This window comes from Pleurodeles waltl, chromosome 5 (assembly GCF_031143425.1).
Source record: "Pleurodeles waltl isolate 20211129_DDA chromosome 5, aPleWal1.hap1.20221129, whole genome shotgun sequence".
Classification (NCBI taxonomy): Eukaryota; Metazoa; Chordata; class Amphibia; order Caudata; family Salamandridae; genus Pleurodeles; species Pleurodeles waltl.
The window spans coordinates 831,730,048-831,757,205 of record NC_090444.1 but is presented as its reverse complement, the minus strand read 5'-3'; the positions used below and the strand labels follow the sequence as shown (position 1 = coordinate 831,757,205).

The 27,158-nt window shown below is 48.3% G+C and overlaps 1 protein-coding gene across 4 annotated transcripts in view; it reads right to left on the bottom strand.

Annotated features, from left to right (window-relative positions):
• AKAP7 (A-kinase anchoring protein 7) overlaps positions 1 to 27,158 on the bottom strand; it is a 1,205,386-nt gene that overhangs the window by 195,772 nt on the left and 982,456 nt on the right. The window contains exon 8 of one of the 4 annotated variants that reach the window (XM_069234877.1): positions 23,616 to 24,276. The exons of the other annotated variants lie outside the window; for them this stretch is intronic. Coding sequence (XP_069090978.1) covers positions 24,257 to 24,276 — 20 coding nt within the window. The 3' untranslated portion in view covers positions 23,616 to 24,256. Of the gene's footprint in view, positions 1 to 23,615; positions 24,277 to 27,158 lie in introns of those variants that run through there. 4 annotated transcript variants of the gene reach the window in all.

The following is a 27,158-nucleotide window of genomic DNA, read 5'->3' as shown; positions in this document are numbered from 1 at the left end:
AAATGTCTCTGCTCTCGTGGTCCTGCCGATAGACTGCTCCAACAAGTTTAACATAAACAGTGAGATGGTGACTAATGTCATTAATAACTGCTTCGATTATATCAATTCTAATACTATCAATGATGCCAGGACTCCGTTTGCAAGGACGGGGGTGGGGGGAATTCTAAAACTAATTTAACTCCATTATTACCCTACCTATTGAGATTTATGGAGTAGCACTAATGTTACTCCATGGCATTTATTCGTTGGATGTACTTTCTTTTTCCAGTTATGTGACGGTCGATGTAGGAGGCTGGACTGGCTTGTAGTGAGTACCTAGGGGTACTTGCACCTTGCACCAGGCCCAGTTATCCCTTATTAGTGTATAGGGTGTCTAGCAGCTTAGGCTGATAGATAATGGTAGCTTAGCAGAGCAGCTTAGGCTGAACTAGGAGACGTGTGAAGCTACTACAGTACCACTTAGTGTCATATGCACAATATCATAAGGAAACACAATACACAGTTATACTAAAAATAAAGGTACTTTATTTTTATGACAATATGCCAAAGTATCTTAGAGTGTACTCTCAGTGAGAGGATAGCAAATATACACAAGATATATATACACAATAGCAAAAATATGCAGTATAGTCTTAGAAAACAGTGCAAACAATGTATAGTTACAATAGGATGCAATGGGGAAACATAGGGATAGGGGCAACACAAACCATATACTCCAAAAGTGGAATGCGAACCACGAATGGACCCCAAACCTATGTGACCTTGTAGAGGGTCGCTGGGACTATTAGAAAATAGTGAGAGTTAGAAAAATAAACCTCCCCAAGACCCTGAAAAGTGAGTGCAAAGTGCACTAAAGTTCCCCTAAGGACAAAGAAGTTGTGTTAGAGGAATAATGCAGGAAAGACACAAACCAACAATGCAACAACTGTGGATTTCCAATCTAGGGTACCTGTGGAACAAGGGGACCAAGTCCAAAAGTCACAAGCAAGTCGGAGATGGGCAAATGCCCAGGAAATGCCAGCTGCGGGTACAAAGAAGCTTCTACTGGACAGAAGAAGCTGAGGTTTCTGCAGGAACGAAAAGGGCTAGAGACTTCCCCTTTGGTGGACGGATCCCTCTCGCCGTGGAGAGTCGTGCAGAAGTGTTTTCCCGCCGAAAGAATGCCAACAAGCCTTGCTAGCTGCAAATCGTGCGGTTAGCGTTTTTGGACGCTGCTGTGGCCCTGGAGGGACCAGGAGGTCGCAAATTGCACCAGGAGAGAGAGGGGACGTCGAGCAAGACAAGGAGCCCTCTCAGCAGCAGGTAGCACCCGGAGAAGTGCCAGAAACAGGCACTACGAGGATGCGTGAAACGGTGCTCACCCGAAGTCGCACAAAGGAGTCCCACGTCGCCGGAGACCAACTTAGAAAGTCGTGCAATGCAGGTTAGAGTGCCGTGGACCCAGGCTTGGCTGTGCACAAAGGATTTCCGCCGGAAGTGCACAGGGGCCGGAGTAGCTGCAAAAGTCGCGGTTCCCAGCAATGCAGCCCAGCGAGGTGAGGCAAGGACTTACCTCCACCAAACTTGGACTGAAGAGTCACTGGACTGTGGGGGTCACTTGGACAGAGTCGCTGGATTCGAGGGACCTCGCTCGTCGTGCTGAGAGGAGACCCAAGGGACCGGTAATGCAGCTTTTTGGTGCCTGCGGTTGCAGGGGGAAGATTCCGTCGACCCACGGGAGATTTCTTCGGAGCTTCTGGTGCAGAGAGGAGGCAGACTACTCCCACAGCATGCACAAGCAGGAAAACAGTCGAGAAGGCGGCAGGATCAGCGTTACAGAGTTGCAGTAGTCGTCTTTGCTACTATGTTGCAGGTTTGCAGGCTTCCAGCGCGGTCAGCAGTCGATTCCTTGGCAGAAGGTGAAGAGAGAGATGCAGAGGAACTCGGATGAGCTCTTGCATTCGTTATCTAAAGTTTCCCCAGAGACAGAGACCCTAAATAGCCAGAAAAGAGGGTTTGGCTACCTAGGAGAGAGGATAGGCTACTAACACCTGAAGGAGCCTATCAGAAGGAGTCTCTGACGTCACCTGGTGGCACTGGCCACTCAGAGCAGTCCAGTGTGCCAGCAGCACCTCTGTTTCCAAGATGGCAGAGGTCTGGAGCACACTGGAGGAGCTCTGGACACCTCCCAGGGGAGGTGCAGGTCAGGGGAGTGGTCACTCCCCTTTCCTTTGTCCAGTTTCGCGCCAGAGCAGGGCTAAGGGGTCCCCTGAACCGGTGTAGACTGGCTTATGCAGAATTGGGCACATCTGTGCCCAACAAAGCATTTCCAGAGGCTGGGGGAGGCTACTCCTCCCCTGCCTTCACACCATTTTCCAAAGGGAGAGGGTGTAACACCCTCTCTCAGAGGAAGTCCTTTGTTCTGCCATCCTGGGCCAGGCCTGGCTGGACCCCAGGAGGGCAGATGCCTGTCTGAGGGGTTGGCAGCAGCAGCAGCTGCAGTGAAACCCCAGGAAGGGCAGTTTGGCAGTACCAGGGTCTGTGCTACAGACCACTGGGATCATGGGATTGTGCCAACTATGCCAGGATGGTATAGAGGGGGCAATTCCATGATCATAGACATGTTACATGGCCATATTCGGAGTTACCATTGTGAAGCTACATATAGGTAGTGACCTATATGTAGTGCACGCGTGTAATGGTGTCCCCGTACTCACAAAGTTCAGGGAATTGGCTCTGAACAATGTGGGGGCACCCTGGCTAGTGCCAGGGTGCCCTCACACTAAGTAACTTTGCACCTAACCTTTACCAGGTAAAGGTTAGACATATAGGTGACTTATAAGTTACTTAAGTGCAGTGTAAAATGGCTGTGAAATAACGTGGACGTTATTTCACTCAGGCTGCAGTGGCAGGCCTGTGTAAGAATTGTCAGAGCTCCCTATGGGTGGCAAAAGAAATGCTGCAGCCCATAGGGATCTCCTGGAACCCCAATACCCTGGGTACCTCAGTACCATATACTAGGGAATTATAAGGGTGTTCCAGTAAGCCAATGTAAATTGGTAAAAATGGTCACTAGCCTGTTAGTGACAATTTTGAAAGAAATGAGAGAGCATAACCACTGAGGTTCTGATTAGCAGAGCCTCAGTGAGACAGTTAGTCACTACACAGGTAACACATTCAGGCACACTTATGAGCACTGGGGCCCTGGGTTGCCAGGGTCCCAGTGACACATACAACTAAAACAACATATATACAGTGAAAAATGGGGGTAACATGCCAGGCAAGATGGTACTTTCCTACACAACCCCCCCCCCCCAAACGAAGGACAATAAGACTAGCCATGACCTGATGAGTCTTCATTGTCTAAGTGGAAATATCTGGAGAGTCCATCTGCATTGGAGTGGCTACTCCCAGGTCTATGTTCCACTGTATAGTCCATTCCCTGTAGGGATATGGACCACCTCAACAATTTAGGATTTTCACCTTTCATTTGATTTAGCCAAAGTAGAGGTTTGTGGTCTGTCTGAACAATGAAGTGAGTGCCAAACAGGTATGGCCTCAACTTCTTCAGAGCCCAGACCACAGCAAAGGCCTCCCTCTCAATGGCAGACCAACGCTTTTCTCTAGGGGTCAACCTCCTACTAATAAAAGCAACAGGTTGATCCTGGCCCTCAGAATTAAGTTGTGATAGGACTGCCCCTACTCCTAATTCAGATGCATCAGTTTGGACATAGAATTTTTTAGAGTAACAAGGGCTTTTCAGGACAGGTGCAGAGCACATGGCCTGCTTCAGCTCCTCAAAAGCTTTCTGACAGTTTGCTGTCCATAATACCTTTTTAGGCATTTTCTTGGAAGTGAGGTCATTAAGAGGGGCTGCAATGGAGCCATAGTTCTTAATGAACCTCCTGTAATACCCAGTGAGGCCTAGGAAGGCTCTCACCTGAGTCTGTGTGGTAGGGGGAATCCAATCAATAATTGTTTGGATTTTCCCCTGTAGTGGTGCAATCTGTTCCCCACCAACAAGGTGTCCCAGATAAACCACCTTACCCTGCCCTATCTGGCACTTTGAAGCCTTGATAGTGAGGCCTGCCTTTTGCAGGGCCTCCAAAACTTTCCATAGGTGGACCAGGTGATCATCCCAGCTGGAGCTAAAGACAGCTATATCGTCCAAATATGCTGCACTGAAAGCTTCCAGCCCTTGCAGGATTGTGTTCACCAACCTCTGAAAAGTGGCAGGTGCATTTTTCAAACCAAAAGGCATTACAGTAAACTGGTAATGTCCTCCAATGGTTGAAAATGCAGTCTTAGGTTTAGCATCTTCTGACAATTTGATCTACCAATACCCTGCAGTCAAGTCAAAAGTGCTTAGATACTTGGCAGATGCCAGTGTATCTATGAGCTCATCTGCCCTGGGTATAGGGTGAGCATCAGTTTTGGTTACTAAGTTGAGACCTCTATAGTCTACACAAAACCGCATTTCCTTCTTTCCATCTTTGGAATGGGGTTTTGGTACCAGTACCACAGGAGAAGCCCATGGACTGTCAGAGTGCTCAACCACTCCTAGTTCTAACATTTTCTGGACCTCTTGCTTTATGCAGTCCCTGACATGGTCAGGCTGCCTATAGATCTTACTTTTGACAGGTAAACTGTCTCCAGTATCTATAGTGTGCTCACACCAAGAAGTGGTACCTGGCACAGTAGAGAAGAGTTCAGAGAATTGATCTAGGAGATTTATGCAATTATCTTTCTGCTCAGCAGTAAGACAATCAGCCAAAACTACACCTTCCACAAGAGCATCTTGTTCTGTGGAAGAGAAGAGATCAGGTAGAGGATCACTGTCTTCTTCCTGTTCCTCATCAGTTGCCATGAGCAGGGTGAGATCAGCCCTGTCATAGTAGGGTTTCAGGCGGTTGACATGGAGCACCCTATGGGGACTCCTGGCAGTGCCTAAGTCAACTAAATAGGTGACTTCTCCCTTCTTTTCAACAATTGTGTGGGGTCCACTCCATTTATCTTGGAGTGCTCTTGGGGCCACAGGCTCCAAGACCCACACTTTCTGCCCTGGTTGGTACTGAACCAAAACAGCCTTCTGATCATGCCATTGCTTCTGGAGCTCTTGGCTGGCCTGAAGGTTTTTACTGGCCTTTTTCATGTACTCAGCCATCCTTGATCTGAGGCCAAGTACATAATCCACAATATCCTGCTTAGGAGCTTTTAAAGGTTGTTCCCAACCCTCCTTTACAAGTGTGAGTGGACCCCTAACAGGGTGTCCAAAAAGAAGTTCAAAGGGGCTGAAGCCCACTCCTTTCTGGGGTACCTCCCTGTAGGCAAAAAGGAGGCATGGTAGAAGGATATCCCATCTCCTGCGGAGTTTTTCAGGGAGACCCATAATCATGCCTTTGAGAGTTTTATTAAATCTCTCCACCAGTCCATTTGTTTGTGAATGATAGGGTGTTGTGAACTTGTACGTTACACCACACTCCTTCCACATGGCCTTTAAGTATGCAGACATGAAATTGCTTCCCCTGTCTGATACTACTTCCTTTGGGAAGCCCACCCTGGAAAATATTCCCAGGAGGGCCTTTGCCACTGCAGGTGCTGTAGTGGTCCTTAAAGGAATAGCTTCAGGATATCTTGTGGCATGGTCCACTACCACCAAGATAAATCTATTGCCTGAAGCAGTAGGAGGGTCAAGGGGGCCAACTATGTCAACCCCTACCTTTTCAAAGGGAACCCCAACCACAGGCAGTGGAATAAGGGGTGCCTTTGGGGTGCCACCTGTCTTGCCACTGGCTTGACAGGTTTCACAGGACTTACAAACTTCCTTTGTGTCCTCAGACATCCTAGGCCAATGAAACAATGGAACCAGTCTGTCCCAAGTTTTCATTTGACCCAGGTGCCCAGCTAGGGGAATGTCATGTGCCAGGGTTAGGAGGAACTTTCTGTACTCCTGAGGAATCACTAATCTCCTGGCAGCTCCAGGTTTAGGATCCCTATGCTCAGTGTACAAGAGGTTGTCCTCCCAGTAAACTCTGTGAGAGTCACTGACATCTCCATTAGCCTGTTTGACAGCTTGCTGTCTGAGACCCTCTAATGTGGGACAGGTTTGCTGTGCCACACTCAGCTCCTCTCTGGCAGGCCCCCCTTCACCCAAAAGCTCAGCAGTGTCTGCTTCCAGCTCCTCTGGTGTAGGTTCTGCACAGGGAGGGAATTCTTCTTCCTCAGAAGTAGAATCCACTGTAGAGGGAGGGATAGTAGGAAGTGGTTTGCTTCTACTAGCCCTAGCTTTAGGGAGCACTTGGTCCATTGTTCCAGGATCCAAGCTTCCCTGTCCTTTTTGATTTTCGGCCTGAGCCCTTGTCAAAGCAAAAATATGCCCCGGGATGCCCAGCATTGCTGCATGGGCTTCCAACTCCACATCTGACCAAGCTGATGTCTCCAAATCATTCCCTAATAGACAGTCTACAGGTAAATCTGAAGCTACCACAACTTTCTTTGGACCAGTAACCCCCCCCCCCAGTTGAGATTTACAACAGCCATTGGGTGGCTAAGTGTGTTGTTGTGAGCATCAGTTACTTGGTACTGGTGACCAAGTAGGTGTTGTTCAGGGTGGACCAGTTTCTCTATGACCATAGTCACACTGGCACCAGTGTCCCTGTAGGCCTGAACCTCAACACCATTTATTAGGGGTAGCTGCTTGTACTTATTCATATTAAGGGGACAAGCAACTAAGGTGGCTAAATCAATAGCCCCCTCAGAGACTAACACAGCCTCTGTGGCCTCCCTAACAAGGCCAACCCCAACTAAGTTACCAATAGTGAGCCCAGCTACTCCCTTGGATTAGCTATTAGTAGGTTTGCTCCCACCACCACTGCTATTAGTAGGGACACTAGGTGTAGCAGTAGGGGTTGTAGTGGTAGGAGGCTTGGTGCCTTTCTTTGGACAACTGGGATCTGTTGTCCAATGGCCTTTTATCTTACATAAATAACACCATGGTTTCTTTTCCTTGTTCTGATTAAAAGAGGATTTGGGCCCACCACCCCCACCAGAGTGTTTTTGTGGGCCTGATGAAGACTAATTTTTAGATTTGTCCCCACCCTTGTCAGAAGACTTACCATCCTTCTTTTTGTTGCCATCTTTGTCACCCCCTGTATGAACTTTTCTATTCACCCTTGTTCTGACCCATTTGTCTGCCTTCTTTCCAAATTCTTGGGGAGAGGTCAGATCAGAGTCCACCAAGTACTGGTGCAACAAATCAGACACACAATTATTAAGAATATGCTCTCTCAGGATCAAGTTATACAGGCTGTCATAATCAGTAACTTTACTGCCATGTAACCACCCCTCCAAGGCCTTCACTGAATGGTCAATGAAATCAACCCAGTCTTGTGAAGACTCCTTTTTGGTGTCTCTGAACTTTATCCTGTATTGTTCAGTGGTTAAGCCATAACCATCCAGGAGTGCATTCTTAAGAACTTGGAAATTATTAGCATCATTTTCTTTCACAGTAAGGAGCCTATCCCTACCTTTTCCACTAAATGATAGCCATAGGATAGCAGCCCACTGCCTTTGAGGGACATCCTGTACAACACAGGCCCTCTCAAGTGCAGCAAACCACTTGTTAATGTCATCCCCCTCCTTGTAAGGGGGAACTATCTTGTGCAGATTCCTGGAATCATGCTCTTTTGCAGGATGACTATGGGGAATACTGCTGCTGCCACCATGGGTTTCTAAACCCAGTTTCTGTCTCTCCTTCTCTACTTCTAAAGTCTGTCTATCCAAATCCAGCTGTTGCTTCTTGAGCTTCAGTCTGGTTTGTTCCACTCTCAATCTATTGAGCTCCCTTTCTAACAATCTGTCATCAGGGTGGGTGGGAGGGACATGCCTTGAAACAGAAGTATGGTGAGAATGGACAGAAGGAGACCTGTCCCTTACAGAAGCCACCCTAACAGCTTGGCTAACAGAAACATCACTACCAGTATGGTGAGAATAAATGCTTTTGCTATGATGTGAGACAACACTATTTATATGGTGTGGCTCATCATCATTACCAACTATGCTAGACTGTCTAGTAATGGGCAGGCTAGGAAGTTTCTTTCCTGAATCTTTTCCTGGGGGAGTCCCTGGATCAGATTGAGAACCATTAGCTACTTTTTCAACAGATGGGGCACTTCTAGCCTTATCATGTTCTCTAAGCATGTTAAGTAACAGTTCCAAGGAAGGATTCTTCCCTACACTCAAACCTCTCTCTATGCAGAGAAAGACTCCTTGCTGCTTTCCAGCTAAGGTGATCATATGCAAGTTTGGACAGATCAACATTTTGGCCTGTGCCAGACATTTTTAGAGAGAGTTAAAGTGATAGTAAAAGATAAAAAGTTTGTCAGAGCTTTTTAGAAAGACAGAGAAAAAAAACTTTTAAAACTTTTTAGAACTTTTTAGAAAGTTAGAAGTACTTTTCAGCACTTAGAAAAGAGTGAAAAGAGGAAATGCTAAACTTTTTGGCTATGTGTATATACACTGACCTTGTTTTGTATATTCTTCTCTTATGAAAAGTACAATGACAAGAGTGGTAAGTAGTCTCAAAGCACTTATCCCACCGCTGCACAACCAATGTAGGAGGCTGGACTGGCTTGTAGTGAGTACCTAGGGGTACTTGCACCTTGCACCAGGCCCAGTTATCCCTTATTAGTGTATAGGGTGTCTAGCAGCTTAGGCTGATAGATAATGGTAGCTTAGCAGAGCAGCTTAGGCTGAACTAGGAGACGTGTGAAGCTACTACAGTACCACTTAGTGTCATATGCACAATATCATAAGGAAACACAATACACAGTTATACTAAAAATAAAGGTACTTTATTTTTATGACAATATGCCAAAGTATCTTAGAGTGTACTCTCAGTGAGAGGATAGCAAATATACACAAGATATATATACACAATAGCAAAAATATGCAGTATAGTCTTAGAAAACAGTGCAAACAATGTATAGTTACAATAGGATGCAATGGGGAAACATAGGGATAGGGGCAACACAAACCATATACTCCAAAAGTGGAATGCGAACCACGAATGGACCCCAAACCTATGTGACCTTGTAGAGGGTCGCTGGGACTATTAGAAAATAGTGAGAGTTAGAAAAATAACCCTCCCCAAGACCCTGAAAAGTGAGTGCAAAGTGCACTAAAGTTCCCCTAAGGACAAAGAAGTCGTGTTAGAGGAATAATGCAGGAAAGACACAAACCAACAATGCAACAACTGTGGATTTCCAATCTAGGGTACCTGTGGAACAAGGGGACCAAGTCCAAAAGTCACAAGCAAGTCGGAGATGGGCAAATGCCCAGGAAATGCAAGCTGCGGGTGCAAAGAAGCTTCTACTGGACAGAAGAAGCTGAGGTTTCTGCAGGAACGAAAAGGGCTAGAGACTTCCCCTTTGGTGGACGGATCCCTCTCGCCGTGGAGAGTCGTGCAGAAGTGTTTTCCCGCCGAAAGAACGCCAACAAGCCTTGCTAGCTGCAAATCGTGCGTTTTGCGTTTTTGGACGCTGCTGTGGCCCTGGAGGGACCAGGAGGTCGCAAATTGGACCAGGAGAGAGAGGGGACGTCGAGCAAGACAAGGAGCCCTCTCAGCAGCAGGTAGCACCCGGAGAAGTGCCAGAAACAGGCACTACGAGGATGCGTGAAACGGTGCTCACCCGAAGTCGCACAAAGGAGTCCCACGTCGCCGGAGACCAACTTAGAAAGTCGTGCAATGCAGGTTAGAGTGCCGTGGACCCAGGCTTGGCTGTGCACAAAGGATTTCCGCCGGAAGTGCACAGGGGCCGGAGTAGCTGCAAAAGTCGCGGTTCCCAGCAATGCAGCCCAGCGAGGTGAGGCAAGGACTTACCTCCACCAAACTTGGACTGAAGAGTCACTGGACTGTGGGGGTCACTTGGACAGAGTCGCTGGATTCGAGGGACCTCGCTCGTCGTGCTGAGAGGAGACCCAAGGGACCGGTAATGCAGCTTTTTGGTGCCTGCGGTTGCAGGGGGAAGATTCCGTCGACCCACTGGAGATTTCTTCGGAGCTTCTGGTGCAGAGAGGAGGCAGACTACCCCCACAGCATGCACAAGCAGGAAAACAGTCGAGAAGGCGGCAGGATCAGCGTTACAGAGTTGCAGTAGTCGTCTTTGCTACTATGTTGCAGGTTTGCAGGCTTCCAGCGCGGTCAGCAGTCGATTCCTTGGCAGAAGGTGAAGAGAGAGATGCAGAGGAACTCGGATGAGCTCTTGCATTCGTTATCTAAAGTTTCCCCAGAGACAGAGACCCTAAATAGCCAGAAAAGAGGGTTTGGCTACCTAGGAGAGAGGATAGGCTACTAACACCTGAAGGAGCCTATCAGAAGGAGTCTCTGACGTCACCTGGTGGCACTGGCCACTCAGAGCAGTCCAGTGTGCCAGCAGCACCTCTGTTTCCAAGATGGCAGAGGTCTGGAGCACACTGGAGGAGCTCTGGACACCTCCCAGGGGAGGTGTAGGTCAGGGGAGTGGTCACTCCCCTTTCCTTTGTCCAGTTTCGCGCCAGAGCAGGGCTAAGGGGTCCCCTGAACCGGTGTAGACTGGCTTATGCAGAATTGGGCACATCTGTGCCCAACAAAGCATTTCCAGAGGCTGGGGGAGGCTACTCCTCCCCTGCCTTCACACCATTTTCCAAAGGGAGAGGGTGTAACACCCTCTCTCAGAGGAAGTCCTTTGTTCTGCCATCCTGGGCCAGGCCTGGCTGGACCCCAGGAGGGCAGATGCCTGTCTGAGGGGTTGGCAGCAGCGAAACCCCAGGAAGGGCAGTTTGGCAGTACCAGGGTCTGTGCTACAGACCACTGGGATCATGGGATTGTGCCAACTATGCCAGGATGGTATAGAGGGGGCAATTCCATGATCATAGACATGTTACATGGCCATATTCGGAGTTACCATTGTGAAGCTACATATAGGTAGTGACCTATATGTAGTGCACGCGTGTAATGGTGTCCCCGTACTCACAAAGTTCAGGGAATTGGCTCTGAACAATGTGGGGGCACCTTGGCTAGTGCCAGGGTGCCCTCACACTAAGTAACTTTGCACCTAACCTTTACCAGGTAAAGGTTAGACATATAGGTGACTTATAAGTTACTTAAGTGCAGTGTAAAATGGCTGTGAAATAACATGGACGTTATTTCACTCAGGCTGCAGTGGCAGGCCTGTGTAAGAATTGTCAGAGCTCCCTATGGGTGGCAAAAGAAATGCTGCAGCCCATAGGGATCTCCTGGAACCCCAATACCCTGGGTACCTCAGTACCATATACTAGGGAATTATAAGGGTGTTCCAGTAAGCCAATGTAAATTGGTAAAAATGGTCACTAGCCTGTTAGTGACAATTTTGAAAGAAATGAGAGAGCATAACCACTGAGGTTCTGATTAGCAGAGCCTCAGTGAGACAGTTAGTCACTACACAGGTAACACATTCAGGCACACTTATGAGCACTGGGGCCCTGGGTTACCAGGGTCCCAGTGACACATACAACTAAAACAACATATATACAGTGAAAAATGGGGGTAACATGCCAGGCAAGATGGTACTTTCCTACAGTCGATCAGTGGGATAAACAGACGGCAGCAGTTTAAAGACTGCAAGATGCCATTCAAGGTAGGCGGACTATCGAACACATTTAAAGGTACATTTCATTTTGAAATAATATAACAGCATATCTTGATGTTACTTTTAAGGATGCTGTGTGGGATCATCTTTAGGTATTCATTAAAATTTGACGTTCAGGTTATTTTTCTAGTTTAATTTTGATTTGATGCTCCTAGTTATAAGGTTATTCTGCAGGTGGCTGAGCTCCTAAATGGTCACATGTAGTATTCACTGTTGACAAGACACGCTTTTGTTGTCTAAACAGTGCACCATTATGGCTATGTGAATGCTAATATCCATGATTGTGTATTAATTATGAAACATGTTGACACTGATAATAGGCTTTCCCATGTGCTTGCTAACATTCCAAGTTGTGTTTGACAACAGAAAAATACAAAAAGATGAATTTCGACATGTAGTGCTGAAAGTGAAATGTGCAACGGTGACACTGCACAATTCCACTGCAGCATAGCAGTAAAATGCCCGAGAGACTGCTCCCGCCTTAATTTATCTATAAATATTGTACTCTTCTCAGAGGTCCAGAGGGGTGTTAGAACAACGAAGGAAACAGTTTTCATCATCTATGCTCCTAGCCGAATTAGGACTTTTGAATATATAGTAACTGTAGGAGGCTGGCCTGGCTTGTAGTGGGTACCAAGGGGTACTTAAACCTTGCACCAGGTCCAGGTATCCCTTATTAGTGTAGAGGGGTGTCTAGCAGCTTAGGCTGATAGAAAAGGTAGCTTAGCAGAGCAGCTTAGGCTGAACTAGGAGACGAGTGAAGCTCCTACAGTACCACTAGTGTCATATGCACAATATCATAAGAAAACACAATACACAGATATACTAAAAATAAAGGTACTTTATTTTTATGACAATATGCCAAAGTATCTCAGTGAGTACCCTCAGTATGAGGATAGCAAATATACACAAGATATATGTACACAATACCAAAATATGCAGTAATAGCAATAGAAAACAGTGCAAACAATGTATAGTCACAATAGAATGCAATGGGGGCACATAGGGATAGGGGCAACACAAACCATATACTCTAGAAGTGGAATGCGAACCACGAATGGACCCCAAACCTATGTGACCTTGTAGAGGGTCGCTGGGACTGTAAGGAAACAGTGAGGGTTAGAAAAATAGCCCACCCCAAGACCCTGAAAAGTGGGTGCAAAGTTCACCTAAGTTCCCCAAAGAGTACAGAAGTCGTGATAGGGTAATTCTGCAAGGAAGACCAACACCAGCAATGCAACAACAATGGATTTCCTGACGAGAGTACCTGTGGAACAAGGGGACCAAGTCCAAGAGTCACGATCAAGTCGGGAGTGGGCAGATGCCCAGGAAATGCCAGCTGTGGGTGCAAAGAAGCTGCCACCGGATGGTAGAAGCTGTGGATTCTGCAAGAACGACAAGGGCTAGAAACTTCCCCTTTGGAGGATGGATGTCCCACGTCGTGAAGAGTCGTGCAGAGGTGTTTCCGTGCAGAAAGACCGCAAACAAGCCTTGCTAGCTGCAAGGGTCGCGTTTAGGGTTTTTGGATGCTGCTGTGGCCCAGGAGGGACCAGGATGTTGCCAATTGCGTGAGGGGACAGAGGGGGCGCCCAGCAAGACAAGGAGCCCTCTCAGAAGTAAGCAGCACCCACAGAAGTGCCGGAACAGGCACTACGAAGTGGAGTGAACTGGAGCTCACCCGAAGTCACAAAAGAGGGTCCCACGACGCCGGAGGACAACTCAGGAGGTCGTGCACTGCAGGTTAGAGTGCCGGGGACCCAGGCTTGGCTGTGCACAAAGGAAATCCTGGAAGAGTGCACAGGAGCCGGAGTAGCTGCAAAACATGCGGTTCCCAGCAATGTAGTCTGGCGTGGGGAGGCAAGGACTTACCTCCACCAAACTTGGACTGAAGAGTCACTGGACTGTGGGAGTCACTTGGACAGAGTTGCTGAGTTCAAGGGACCTCGCTCGTCGTGCTGAGAGGAGACCCAGAGGACCGGTGATGCAGTTCTTTGGTGCCTGCGGTTGCAGGGGGAAGATTCCGTCGACCCACAGGAGATTTCTTCGGAGCTTCTAGTGCAGAGAGGAGGCAGACTACCCCCACAGCATGCACCACCAGGAAAACAGTCGAGAAGGCGGCAGGATCAGCGTTACAAGGTCGCAGTAGTCGTCTTTGCTACTTTGTTGCAGTTTTGCAGGCTTCCAGCGCGGTCAGCAGTCGATTCCTTGGCAGAAGGTGAAGAGAGAGATGCAGAGGAACTCTGATGAGCTCTTGCATTCGTTATCTAAGGAATTCCCCAAAGCAGAGACCCTAAATAGCCAGAAAAGGAGGTTTGGCTACCTAGGAGAGAAGATAGGCTAGCAACACCTGAAGGAGCCTATCAGAACGAGTGTCTGACGTCACCTGCTGGCACTGGCCACTCAGAGAAGTCCAGTGTGCCAGCAGCACCTCTGTTTCCAAGATGGCAGAGGTCTGGAGCACACTGGAGGAGCTCTGGGAACCTCCCAGGGGAGGTGCAGGTCAGGGGAGTGGTCACTCCCCTTTCCTTTGTCCAGTTTCGCGCCAGGGCTGAGGGATCCCTGAACCGGTGCAGACTGGCTTATGCAGAGATGGGCACCATCTGTGCCCATCAAAGCATTTCCAGAGGCTGGGGGAGGCTACTCCTCCCCAGCCCTGACACCTTTTTCCAAAGGGAGAGGGTGTAACACCCTCTCTCTGAGGAAGTCCTTTGTTCTGCCTTCCTGGGCCAAGCCTGGCTGGACCCCAGGAGGGCAGAAACCTGTCTGAGGGGTTGGCAGCAGCAGCAGCAGCAGCTGCAGTGAAACCCCGGGAAAGGTAGTTTGGCAGTACCCGGGTCTGAGCTAGAGACTCGGGGGATCATGGAATTGTCTCCCCAATGCCAGAATGGCATTGGGGTGACAATTCCATGATCTTAGACATGTTACATGGCCATGTTCGGAGTTACCATTGTGACGCTATACATATGTCGTGACATATGTATAGTGCACGCGTGTAATGGTGTCCCCGCACTCACAAAGTCCGGGGAATTTTCCCTGAACAATGTGGGAGCACCTTGGCTAGTGCCAGGGTGCCCACACACTAAGGGGGTCATTCTGACCCCCGCCGGCGGCGGAAGCCGCCGGCCTGGCGGGAACCGCCAGAAGACCGTACCGCGGTCAAAAGACCGCGGCGGTCATTCTGACTTTCCCGCTGGGCTGGCGGGCGACCGCCAAAAGGCCGCCCGCCCGCCCAGCGGGAAAGCCCCAGCAACGAGGATGCCAGCTCCGAATGGAGCCGGCGGAGTTGCTGGTGTGCGACGGGTGCAGTTGCACCCGTCGCAATTTTCAGTGTCTGCCAAGCAGACACTGAAAATCTCAATGGAGCCCTGTTAGGGGGCCCCACGACACCCGTTAACGCCAGCCTGGTTCTGGCGGTGAAAACCGCCAGAACCAGGCTGGCGGGAAGGGGGTCGGAATCCCCATGGCGGCGCTGCTTGCAGCGCCGCCGTGGAGGATTCCCTGGGGCAGCGGGAAACCGGCGGGAAACCGCCGGTTTCCCTTTTCTGACCGCGGCCTTACCGCCGCGGTCAGAATTGCCCCAGAAGCACCGCCAGCCTGTTGGCGGTGCTTCCGCGGCACTCTGCCCTGGCGGTTTTCAACCGCCAGGGTCAGAATGACCGCCTAAGTAACTTAGCACCCAACCTTTACCAGGTAAAGGTTAGACATATAGGTGACTTATAAGTTACTTAAGTGCAGTGGTAAATGGCTGTGAAATAACGTGGACGTTATTTCACTCAGGCTGCACTGGCAGACCTGTGTAAGAATTGTCAGATCTCCCTATGGGTGGCACAAGAAATGCTGCAGCCCATAGGGATCTCCTGGAACCCCAATACCCTGGGTACCTTAGTACCATATACTAGGGAGTTATAAGGGTGTTCCAGTATGGCAATGTAAATTGGTGAAATTGGTCACTAGCCTGTTAGTGACAATTTGGAAAGAAATGAGAGAGCATAACCACTGAGGTTCTGGATAGCAGAGCCTCAGTGAGACAGTTAGTCATAACACAGGTAACACATACAGGGCACACTTATGAGCACTGGGGCCCTGGCTGACAGGGTCCCAGTGACACATACAACTAAAACAACATATATACAGTGAAATATGGGGGTAACATGCCAGGCAAGATGGTACTTTCCTACAGTAACTGTTTATGTAATTTATTTAGCGTTAACATGCCCTTACTGACAGGATGACTTGGGAAGCTAAACACTCATTTGCTTTAGACTTACCTGGCTAATGCACTTCAGTAAAATTAGGAAACCCAAGGAAGATGTCAGTAAAAACATAATTGCCCCCAGAAATCAAGCTCATAGGCTTGAGAATGAATGGAGCACATTTTGGTACTTGTTCATAAATGATTGAGGACTATACTCTTTGGATACCACAGAATATACTGTGTGGAACCGCATGGGCTCTTAAATGTTTGGACACATTGAAATGAAACTGCATCCAAGAGGGTGAGGATGTACAGAAAACAGTCGGGTAATAACTGTACTCATGGAAGCCTGCAGACTTAAGAAATATCTTGTTTTTTTGTCATCTGTAATATGTGTGTTTATTGATTGTATAAATGTTGTTTAGGGTTTAGATCCTGGCCTTATCACTGAAAAGAAATTAAGTTAAGATTGTAATACTGAATTAAATAGTTTTAACATGATGAAGTCTGCATGTTGTATGACATATGACTGATCTGGAGCCTAGTCAGCTCACAAGTGCTGTAAGCAGACGTCGAGGGTGGCAGAGGGCAGATATGAACATTTGGCAATTTCTCTGTCGTCAAATATATTTTCCCAATTTCTTTAAAGGACACAAGTGATAAATTTTTAGGACTTTGCATCTGAATATTCAATTTAGAGGGAAGTGAAAAATTGTATATCTAATCCTTTCTCCATTTGTTTTTCAAGGGGTAATCAAGACTACAATCACGTATCATATACGTATCGGTGACACACTTAAAGTACAAGTTACTTACCTTCAGTAACGCAAAAATCTGGTAGAGACATAGGGGCCCATTATGAACATGGCGGGAAACCCTGCAGTGTTCATGCTGGCGGTCTTTCCATAGACTGCCAGCCTGCTTGAGACCCCGCCAACCGCATTCCGAACATTCTGCTGGGCCCCGACATTGCTGACGGCTTCACATGGAGTTGTCATCAATGCCTCAGTGCGGCAGGTGCAGCAGCACCCATCGCGCGGATCACTGACCGTAAATCGAGCAGTGACCCGCATGACGGGCACTGCACGGGGCCCCTGCACTGCCCATGCCAAGTGCATGGGCAGTGCAGGGCCCCCCAGAGGGACCCAAAGCACTCCTTCCGCCAGCCTTTCCCTGGCAGGAGAACCTGCCAGGCAAAGGATGGGCGTAACAGGGTTCATTATCCAGAGGGCAGCGCTGCTTGCAGCTCTGACCTATCGGATAATGTATTCCGCCATCGTCAGGCTGTCTGTTGGTGATAGCCTAGTGGCGGCGGAGGGCCGCCATAGGCGACCCTCCCTGTTTTTATTATGCAGCGATTCAGACTGCCATGCCAGTGGCAGTCTCTTCTGCCGGCATGGCGGTCTGAACTGCCGGGATCATAATGAGCCCCATAGTCTAGTTGCAGATTCCTTACCTTCAAATTTTCCCCCAGGCGAGAGACTGGATCCAGAGATTTTTTCTTTGAGCAATGCCCTTGCGTGTCGGTAGGTGGCATCAGTCAAATCAGCGGGCGTCGTTGGTGTCGTAGTCGCTGAGATGACGTTGGGAGAAGTACATAGACGCCGCTTCAGCACAGTGATGTCAGTTTCCTTTAATGACTTTCCATGCCAAAGTGCTAAGAACAGTGAGATTGGCGCGCCAGAGCTAAGGACCCGAAGGGGAAATCACTGTCTCTAGAAATCAGTTCGCAAGCAGGGAGGATGGGTGGGTTTGTAAGGAATCTGCAACTAGAATATGTCTCTACCGGATGTTTTGTTATGGAAGGTAAGTAACTTGTACATCTGATAGAGACTTCTAGTTGCAGTTTCCTTACCTTAGAATAGATACCCAAGCAATGCCATCCTCAGAGGTGGGCTGCAAACCAAGATCATACTAGAAAGTCCTGCAGGACCGAAAGACCAAAGTAGCCGTCCCGACAGGCCTGACTGTCCAGCCAGTAGTGTTTAGAAAACTTGTGCAGGGATGCCCACGTAAATGACTGGCAGATATCCAGGACAGGAACTCCACGCGCTAACGCAGTGGAAGTAGTAGCCGCTCTGGTGGAATGAGCGCACAAGCCCTCAGGGGGTTGCTTCTTTGCCATAGCGTAGGACATCTTGATGCAAAGAAGTACCCATCGAGAGATGGTTCGTTTTTTCACTGCCTTCCCTTTCTTCGCACCCACATCCCTGACAAAGAGTTGATCATCTACCCAGAAATCTTTAGTACAATTAAGATTAAACGCCAACGCTCTTTTTTGGGGTCCAGACAGTGAAGTCTCTCCTCCTCATGGGAAGGATCTGGGGGGGTGTAAAAAGTAGGCAAGGTGATGGACTGGCCTACATGAAAAGGCAAAACAACCTTGGGAAGGAGGGAAGCCTTAGTGCGCAACACCACTTTGCCATGGTGCACAGACAAGAATGGAGGCTTGGAAGAAAGGGCTTGAAGCTCACTCACATTCTGCGAGCAGAAGTGATACCAACAAGAAAGACAGTCTTGAAAGTGAGGAGCTGTAAAGGGCAATTGTGCATCGGCTCAAAGGGAGTACACATTAAGTAAGGAAGGACAAGACGGAGGTCCTATTGAGGCATGATAAATGGAATGGGAGGAAATAAATGCATGAGACCTTTAAGGAATCTATTTACAGTAGGAGATTTAAAGAGTGAGGGCTGATCAGGTAGCCTAAGAAAGGCCGAAATGGCAGATAAATACCCTTTAAGGGTGCCCAAAGCAGAGCCCTGCTGGGCAAAGAAAGAATGGAACAAAAGAACCTCAGATAGAAGGGCAGATAGGGGATCAACATGTTTGTTGGTACACCATGCCACAAATTTATGCCAACAAGAGGTGTATACAGTTCTGGTGAAGGGACGCCTGGCTGGCAAGATAAAATCACAGACTTCGGGAAGAAGATCAAAAGTCCCCGCTCAATCTCCACGCATGAAGGCGGAGATTGGACAGGTTCGGGTGGAGAACCGTCCCCTGTTGCTGCGACAGAAGATCTGCCCGAAGAGGCAGTCTGAGTGGAGGATCGGTGGCCATGCTCAATAGCTTTGGATACCCTACTCTCCGTGCCCAGTCCGGAGCCACCAAGATGACCTGGGCCCAGTCGTTCCTGATCTTCTTGACAACTCTGGCCAGAAGTGGTATAGGTGGAAAGGCGTAAAGGAGGCCGGAGTTCCACTCGAGACGAAAAGCGTCTCTGAGAAAGTGCCGCCTTGGAAACTCTAATGCGAAAAACAGCTGACATTGCGTGTTCTCTGCGGAGGCGAACAGATCTAACCAAGGCTTTCCCCACTGCTGAAAGAGACCTTGCACCACCTTCAGATGGAGATGCCATTCGTGATCGGCTGTGCATTGACAGCTAAGTTTGTCCGCTCTGGAGTTGAGAGAACATGCCAGATGTTGAACCACCAGGGTAATGCCCTGATGTTTGAGCCATGTCCAGAGGCGTACTGCCTCCTGACAAAGGGTCCAGGACCCTACTCCACCCTGTTTATTGCACTACCACATGGCAGTAGTATTGTCCGTGAACACCTGCACTACTTTCCCTTTGAAAGAGGGAAGAAATGCTTTCAATGCAAGCCTGATCGCCCAGAGCTCCAGAAGATTGATATGGAGCCCAGATTCTGCCGGAGACCAGAGGCCTCTGATCTCCACATCTCCCATGTGGCCGCCCCAACCCAGAAGCGACCCATCTGTCACTATGGATAGATCTGGCTGGGGAAGGAAGAGGGATCTGCCGTGGACCCAGTGCGGATTCGAAAGCCACCACTGCAGGTCTTTCACAGTCCCCTCCGAGATCTGGACCATGTTGGAGAGATTCCCCTGATGCTGCAGCCACTGGAACTTCAAGTCCCACTGCAGAGCCCTCATATGCCATCTGGCATGTGTCACTAGCAGGATGCAGCAGGCCTTGAAGCCCAGCAGCCTCAGAGTCAGTCTCACCGAAACCCAATACAGAGGCTGAAAGATCAGAATCATATCCTGAATACTTTGACTCGCTTTTTGGGAGGATAAGCCTGAAAATGCACTGTGTCCAAAACAGCTCAGATGGAAGGGAGCATCTTACAGGGAGTCAGATGAGACTTTGGCACGTTGATAGTGAACTGCTGCATGCGCAGGAGGCTCGCCGTAGTCTGAAGGTGGGAGACGACTTTCTGGGGCAAGTCCACCTTCAACAGACAGTCGTCGAGGTAGGGAAAGACCCCTAACCTGCACAGATGAGCTGCAACCACCGCCATCACTTTCGTGAACACCCGAGGGGCGCTGGTAAGGCCTAAGGGAAGCGCGGTAAACTGACAGTGCTCGTGACCTACCACGAATCGCAGGTAACGTCTGTGGGCAGGCAGGATAGGAATGTGGAAATATGCGTCCTGCAAGTCCAACGCTACCATCCAGTCTGCTGGGTCTAAGGTAGACAGGACCTAAGCCAAGGTGAGCATTTTGAATTTCTCCTTCTTGAAGAAGTAGTTGAGGTGCTGAAGATCTAGGATAGTACGTAAGCCCTTGTCCTTTTTTGGCACCAGAAAGTAGCAGGAATAACGACCCACAACCTACTTCTGGCACAGAAACCTTCTCTATGGCTCCCTTGGCAAAGAGAGCCACGACCCCCTGGCGAAGAAGTGCCAAATGATCCTCCGGGAGTTGGGTGATTGATAGAGGCATGGCTGGTGGGGTAGATTTGAAAGGGAGGGAATAGCCCTTTCGAACTATCTGCAAAACCCACCTGTCCGTAGTGATGGATTCCCAGTGGGCTGGTGATGCGAGTCCTGCCCCCAACTGGATTGGAGTGAGGGGACGGACTAGGAGGGTTTGGAGGCTGCAGTGGGAGCAGGGGTAGACTAGGCAGACCTCTGATTCCATGTCCCATGCCCACGTGGGATTCCGTGTCCCGGGCCACGCACCGGCTAAACAGCATGGGTGGCATGGTGCCTGGGTGGGGGATGCGACAGGGACCCCCTTCCATGGCCACGAAAAGGGGCAAAAGGTGGACTGTTGGGGGTGAGGGGTAGTGGAAAGACCAAGGGACCGAGCCGTAGCCCGGGAGTCCTTGAATCTCTCCAAGGCTGAGTCCGCCTTGCCCCAAAGAGATGGGAGCCATCAAAGGGCATGTCCATTAGAGACTGTTGGACATCCCCCGAAAAACTAGTAGTACGCAAGCAGGTGCGTGTCTCAAGGCCACCATCGTAGCAACCAATCTGCACAGTACGTTGGTCGTGTCCAGGCCACATTGGATCGTGAACTTTGCCACATCTCTTCCATCACTGACAGCTTGGGAGATGATAGCACGGGCGTCCTCCAGTATCTGCGTCAGAACGTGCGCCACCGTATCCCCCAGAGAGTGGGTATAGCGGACCAAAATGCATGCGGCGTTCACGGACCGCAGCGCGTGACTGGAGGGAAAAAAGATCTTCTTCCTAAATTGCTCCAGCCTTTTTGATTCTCTATCCGGGAGTGCAGAAAGGAATGCGCACCCCCAAGGAAGCCTGGATGACAAGACTCTCAGGCGTGGGGTGTTGGGACAGGAATTTAGGGTCGTTCGGGGCGGGCTGATGGCGGCGTGTTATATACCTGTTCACAGGAGCCCCTGAGTTGGATTTGAACCAAGTACTCAAAAGGACATCAGTGAAGGCTTCATTGAATGGCAAAAGGCGCTCAGATGTGGAAACCCCTGGCTGAAGCACCTCCGTCAGGAAATTGGACATGACCTCTACAGTAGGTAGCTCAAAGACATCAGCCGCCCTACTGACCACCATAGCATAAGTTGCTCCCTCCGCCATAGCCACGGTAGGAGGAGACAGCATGCCAGCGTCTGGAGAAGTGTTCAGTCCACTGGCCTCACCCAATTCCTGTGCCCAGTCCAAAGATTGGTCATCCTGGTATTCATAAGGGTCCAGGGATCCCTCCAATCCTTCCCCGAATTCGTACCCATAAGGAGAATGGTCCAAATCTAACCTGGGGTGAGTAGGCCCCATCGAAGACAGAGGCAGTGTCGGTCGATGCCGCTCCGAGTCGTAGGGATAAGGATCAGGTCGACGTCGATGATGGGCACTACCAACATCGGGAGCGTCGACAATCGAACCGCCACCAGGGAAGGTCTCAGTGATACGACCGGCATCCGTGCGAATCTGCGAGCGGATCCAGAGGGTGCCTCGGTGGCCCGAGCCAAAGCCGCCGGCACGAAACCCAAAGGCCCATTGTCCGAACCCCTTGGGCCCAAAGGCACCGTATCGGGGTCGGTCCACCTAAAATTGAGGTGCATGGCCTCATAAAACTCCTTTAACTGGGTGGGGGCCGCTCTGGCTCCCAGAAATTCGGGGAAGCACGGAGCGGACCCAGAAGCAGGCTCCAAAGACGGAGGCCTTGAGCGTCGATGCTCCTCCTACGTCGCATCAGTCGAATGATGGGGTGAAGTGGAAGAGCGATTGGACCGCTTTGATGACTTCTTTTTCTTACCTGTGCCCGAAGACTTGGAAGAAGAAGAATGGTGGTGGCTCCACAAATGGTCTTGAGACCGTCCTCTCAAGCAAGACCCGGACCTACGCAGAGTTGAGCGCCGGGTCGTCATGAGTTTGGGGGAATGCTCCCTCAAGGCCTTCGGGTCCATGGCCCGGCACTCGGAGCACAACTTCTGGTCGTAGTCGCGCTCCAAGCACCACAAACAGACCCGATGCAATCTGTCACCGACATCATGCAGTGACAGTCCTCGCACGGCTTGAAACCGGTCTTCAGGGACATCTCGATGCACCAAAAACTCACCAAAAAACTCGACAAAACTGTCGAACTCAGTCAAATAGAGACCAGTGTAGCTCTCTCAGGATCAGCACATGGCGCAGACAGAAAAGAGCTGACATCACTGCGCTGAGGTGGCGTCTATGTATTACTCCTGACGTCATCACGCCGACTATGACCCCAACAACACCCTCGGAGTTGACTTGATGCCACCTACAATGTGTAAGGGTATTGCTCTAGAAAAAAAATCTCTGGATCCAGTCTGACACCTGGGGGAAAATTCTAAGGTAAGGAATCTGCAATTAGAAGTCTCTATCAGATACATGGATATAAAAGTCTATCTGCTCCCAAAATATGTGTAATTCTGTAACCTTTAAAGAGTCTGAAAATAAATGCTGCTTCAAAAAAAGTTGTGCGAGGAGAAAACGTGTTAAAATTAAGATTCTCTTTCAATGAAAAGTATTTTACACAAATTGTCTTAGGAAATAAAATATATTTAGTTAGTTGCTTATGAGAGATTATCTCGATTCTACTTTTAAGGTTTAATAAGCAGTTTATTTCCAAGGTACATTAATTTGCAAACAAAATATCTACTGTGCCCAACAGAAATTTTGCTAGTGCCTCCAAACAAATCGTAAAAAATGTCTTAATAATAGATGCTACTCAATGCTGCATATGTCGTATTTCTGAGCACGGATTGAGCCTTAGGAATAGAGGCTTCTTAGGAATAACAAGTGAGTTGCACAGTGTGGTCAGATGGGGAAGGTGGGATTAGAACACAGCTCTCCCTGTGCCACAGCTGACAACCTAGAGACCCATAACGAACATAAGCAGCTGGCAGGCCTTTTAAAACCATACATTTAGTGAGTGTACTCTTCAGAGGCTTGTGCACATTTTCTAACATCCAAAATTTGAAATTATCTTTTACTTTTCTGTGTGGACAGCATGGTATATTTACTGTGATGTATTCATTAAAACAACTGTCATGCCTTTGCCTTTTAAGTACGGGAATTTAATAGAGGTACAGGCCTGATTCTGTAAGGACATTTCACTTCCACACATTTACCTGCGGCTCTGCTCTCAGTACATTCTTCAGTACCACTGGCCAATGTTGCGGGAAAAAGGTCGACTCGCAAAAAATATTTTGGATTTAATTGAAGGGAAGCTGAATTTACCAGTTGTAAAAGTGGCCATACAGCCCACACTTACATTCTGGGAAAACACAGAGTTAAGCTTTCCAAGAATTGACTTTGTAGGCCATAAATCAATGTTATCTACAAAAAATACTGCAGTGTCGTTCGTTATCAACTGAGCTGAAGGCCAACTACTGCTAGGGAAAGATGTCATTGGGGAATGCTCAGGTTGTGCTTATCTTGAGTGATTTGTGAATCGACAGAACAGGAATCCTAGCGAAATGAACTGCAGAAGCAGGCAGTACTCAGTTACTCTTATGTCCGACGGCTACAAAGGGCATTGTGGATTCAGGTAAAGGTTTAGCCCATGAGTTGACCATAGTTCGATCCAGAGGTCTCGGTACACCGATGGGTGACACCGATACGTTATCTCGTAGCATTTCCAAAGTAAGGCATTTGTCCAGTCCATGATCGAAGCAACAATAAATCCTCCTTCGGTGCCTTCAGTAATACAGCAATTTAAATGATTGTCACCCAGATATCTGTTTTCCTGGAAACAAGGCGAAACGAGTATAAGACCCTGCACGCAATCTCCTCCTCTCAGGGTTGCTGTGACATCATAATAGTGAAATAACAGGAAGAAAGCATCACAGGTGTACTGAGTAAGAATAAATAACAAAACGTCTAACTCTAAACACAACTGTTTTTGTATAGTTTCAAAGTTTAATTTGAGAAAGACCTAAATCTAAAATCAAATGCAACAAATTCCAAACTACTACGTTCCACTGAATGCTACAAACACTGTTATACCAATTTCTTTCTCTATACAGGCTGCTGATGCCATCACTAACAATTTTGAATGAACCTCTATGGTTCCATGGTACTCCTTTATAAAATTAAGGCCCTTTCACTATGGCTTTCAAAATACCGGTCTCAATTTGAGGACAGTATTTTTATGACCAGTAAATAATGCTGCAACAAGACTTTGTACAAAGAGGTCGGTTCGGAAAATTCAGAGGTGGAATGGAAGGCAATCCAAACTACCTCAATATTTATGAAGTAGGTCGTAAAGTGCAATTCACTGTCGTTGGAGGCCATTACAGACCACAGATTGTGATTGTCTTTAAATAAAGCAATTCTTTATATTAATGCACCCCATTTTCCATAGAGGAAAAAGGACTGTGTTTAAAAAGGAAAGATCACCTTTTTCTATAGTTTAGAGTTGGCAGCGGTCAAATGTACCACTGCCTACTCCCCAGCAAACTTTTTTTTTAACTTCACAAGGGCGTCCTAGAGGAAGCCCCATGCCTTTTGTGAATGTGTTACCATCCCAACTTGGAGGTCAGAAAAATGTCAATGATTTGCAACCACGTTTTAGTCGCAAAACATTGATACATACAAAAGTGATTCAATATTGGTAAAGGATGCCTACATCATGCCCCTTCTAGATACCCATTCGTATCTACTTGGAACCCCATGTTAAGTGTTGGAAAATCCTTTCTGCCTCCTAAAATGGAATTAGTACATAACAGAAAGCATTCTAACGGCCTAAAAAACGGTTTGCAACTAATAAAATACTTCATACATATGGCCCTGATGAACACTTTATTTACATTCGGTAAGGAAACATCTGTAAGAGACATATTCTAGCTGCAGATTCATTACCTTAGAATTTCCCCCAGGCGTCATACTGGATCTGGAGATTTTTCTTTGAGCAGTACACTTGCGGATCGTCAGGTGGCGTGGTCGACTCCGCGTCCGCTGTTGGCGTCGTGGTCATCGTGATGACATCACTGTTGTATATAGGCGCCAACCCGGCACACTGATGTCAGTTTCTTTTCACAACTTTCCATGCCAGAAGCGCGGAGCGGTGAAGAACACTGAGACGTGTGTGCCAGAACTAGGGCCCTGAAAGGGAGTCTTTGTCCCTAGAAATCAGTTCGAAGAGCGGGGAAGATGGATGGGTTGGTAAGGAATCTGCAACTAGAATATGTCTCTACCAGATAATTAGTTACCAAAGGTAACTCGTTCATCTGATAGAGACTTCTAATTCCAGATTCTGTACTTTAAGACTAGATACCCAAGCAATACCGTACCCGGAGGTAGGTCTGCAAACCAAGATCATACTAAATAGTCCTGCAGGACTAAATGGTCAAAAAAGCCATTCCTGCGGACCTGACTGTCCATACAGTAGTGTTTAGTGAACATATTCAGGGACACCCATGTTGCTGCCTAGCAGATGTCCAGGACTAGAACTCTGAGTGCTAACAGTGGTTGCAGTAGTTGCTCTGGTACAGTTAGCATGCGAACACTCAGGGGGCTGCTTCTTAGCCAAGGTGTAGAAAATTTTGATGCAGAGAACAACCCATCTAGAGATGGTACTTTTCTGCACCACCCGACCTTTCTTCGTACCCACATAACCAACAAAGAGTTGATGGTCCACCTGGAATTCTTTTGTATGGTTGCATTAGACACAGTCAGTCTTCTTGGATCCAGACCGTGAAGTCTCTCCTCTTCACGAGAAGGATGTGGGGGAGTGTAAAAAGTAGGCAAGGTGATGGATTTGCCTACATGAAAGGGATGGACCACTTTAAGGGGGAAAGAGGCCCTGGTACGAAGCATCATTTTGTCAATATGGACAAAGATAAAGGGTGACTTCAAAGAAAGAGCTTGCAGCTCATTCACTCTACGAGCAGAGGTGATGGATACAAGAAAGGCTGTCTTCAAAGCGAGAAGCTGAAGAGGACAATTATGAAGGGCCTCAAAAGGAGCACACGTAAGGTAAGTGAGTACCCACTTCAAATTCCACTGGGGCATTATGAATGAGGTATGCGGAAACATGTGGGTAAGACCCTTGAGGAACCTCCCAACAATGGGAGATTTAAACAAGGAGGGTTGATCTGGTAGTATGAGGAAAGCAGAGATGGCAGACAGATAACCTTTAAGGGTACCCAGAGCAGCGCCCTGCTGGGCAAGAGAAAGTACAAAATAAAGTACCTCAGAAAGAGGTGTAGAAAGAGGATCAACAGGCTTGTTATTACACCATGACACAAATTTATTCCAACAACAGGCGTATACCGTTTTGGTGGAGGAACGCCTGGCTGCCAAGATAACATTACAGACTTCGGGCAGAAGGTTGAAAGTTGTCAACTGCAGCCACTCAATCTCTACCCAAGAAGCCAGAGACTGGACAGGTTCAGATGGAGAACCGTTCCCTGCTGAGATCCTCCCCAAGAGGCAGTCTGAGTGGAGGATTGATGGCCATACTTAGAAGATTGTGATACCAAACTCTTCGTGCCCAGTCCGACGCCACAAGGATCACTTGGGCCTGGTCATTCTTGATCGTCTTGAGAACTCTGGGCAGAAGTGGTGTAGGCGGAAATACGTACAAGAGGCCTGAGATCAGAGACGAAAAGTGTAACAGGATGAGTG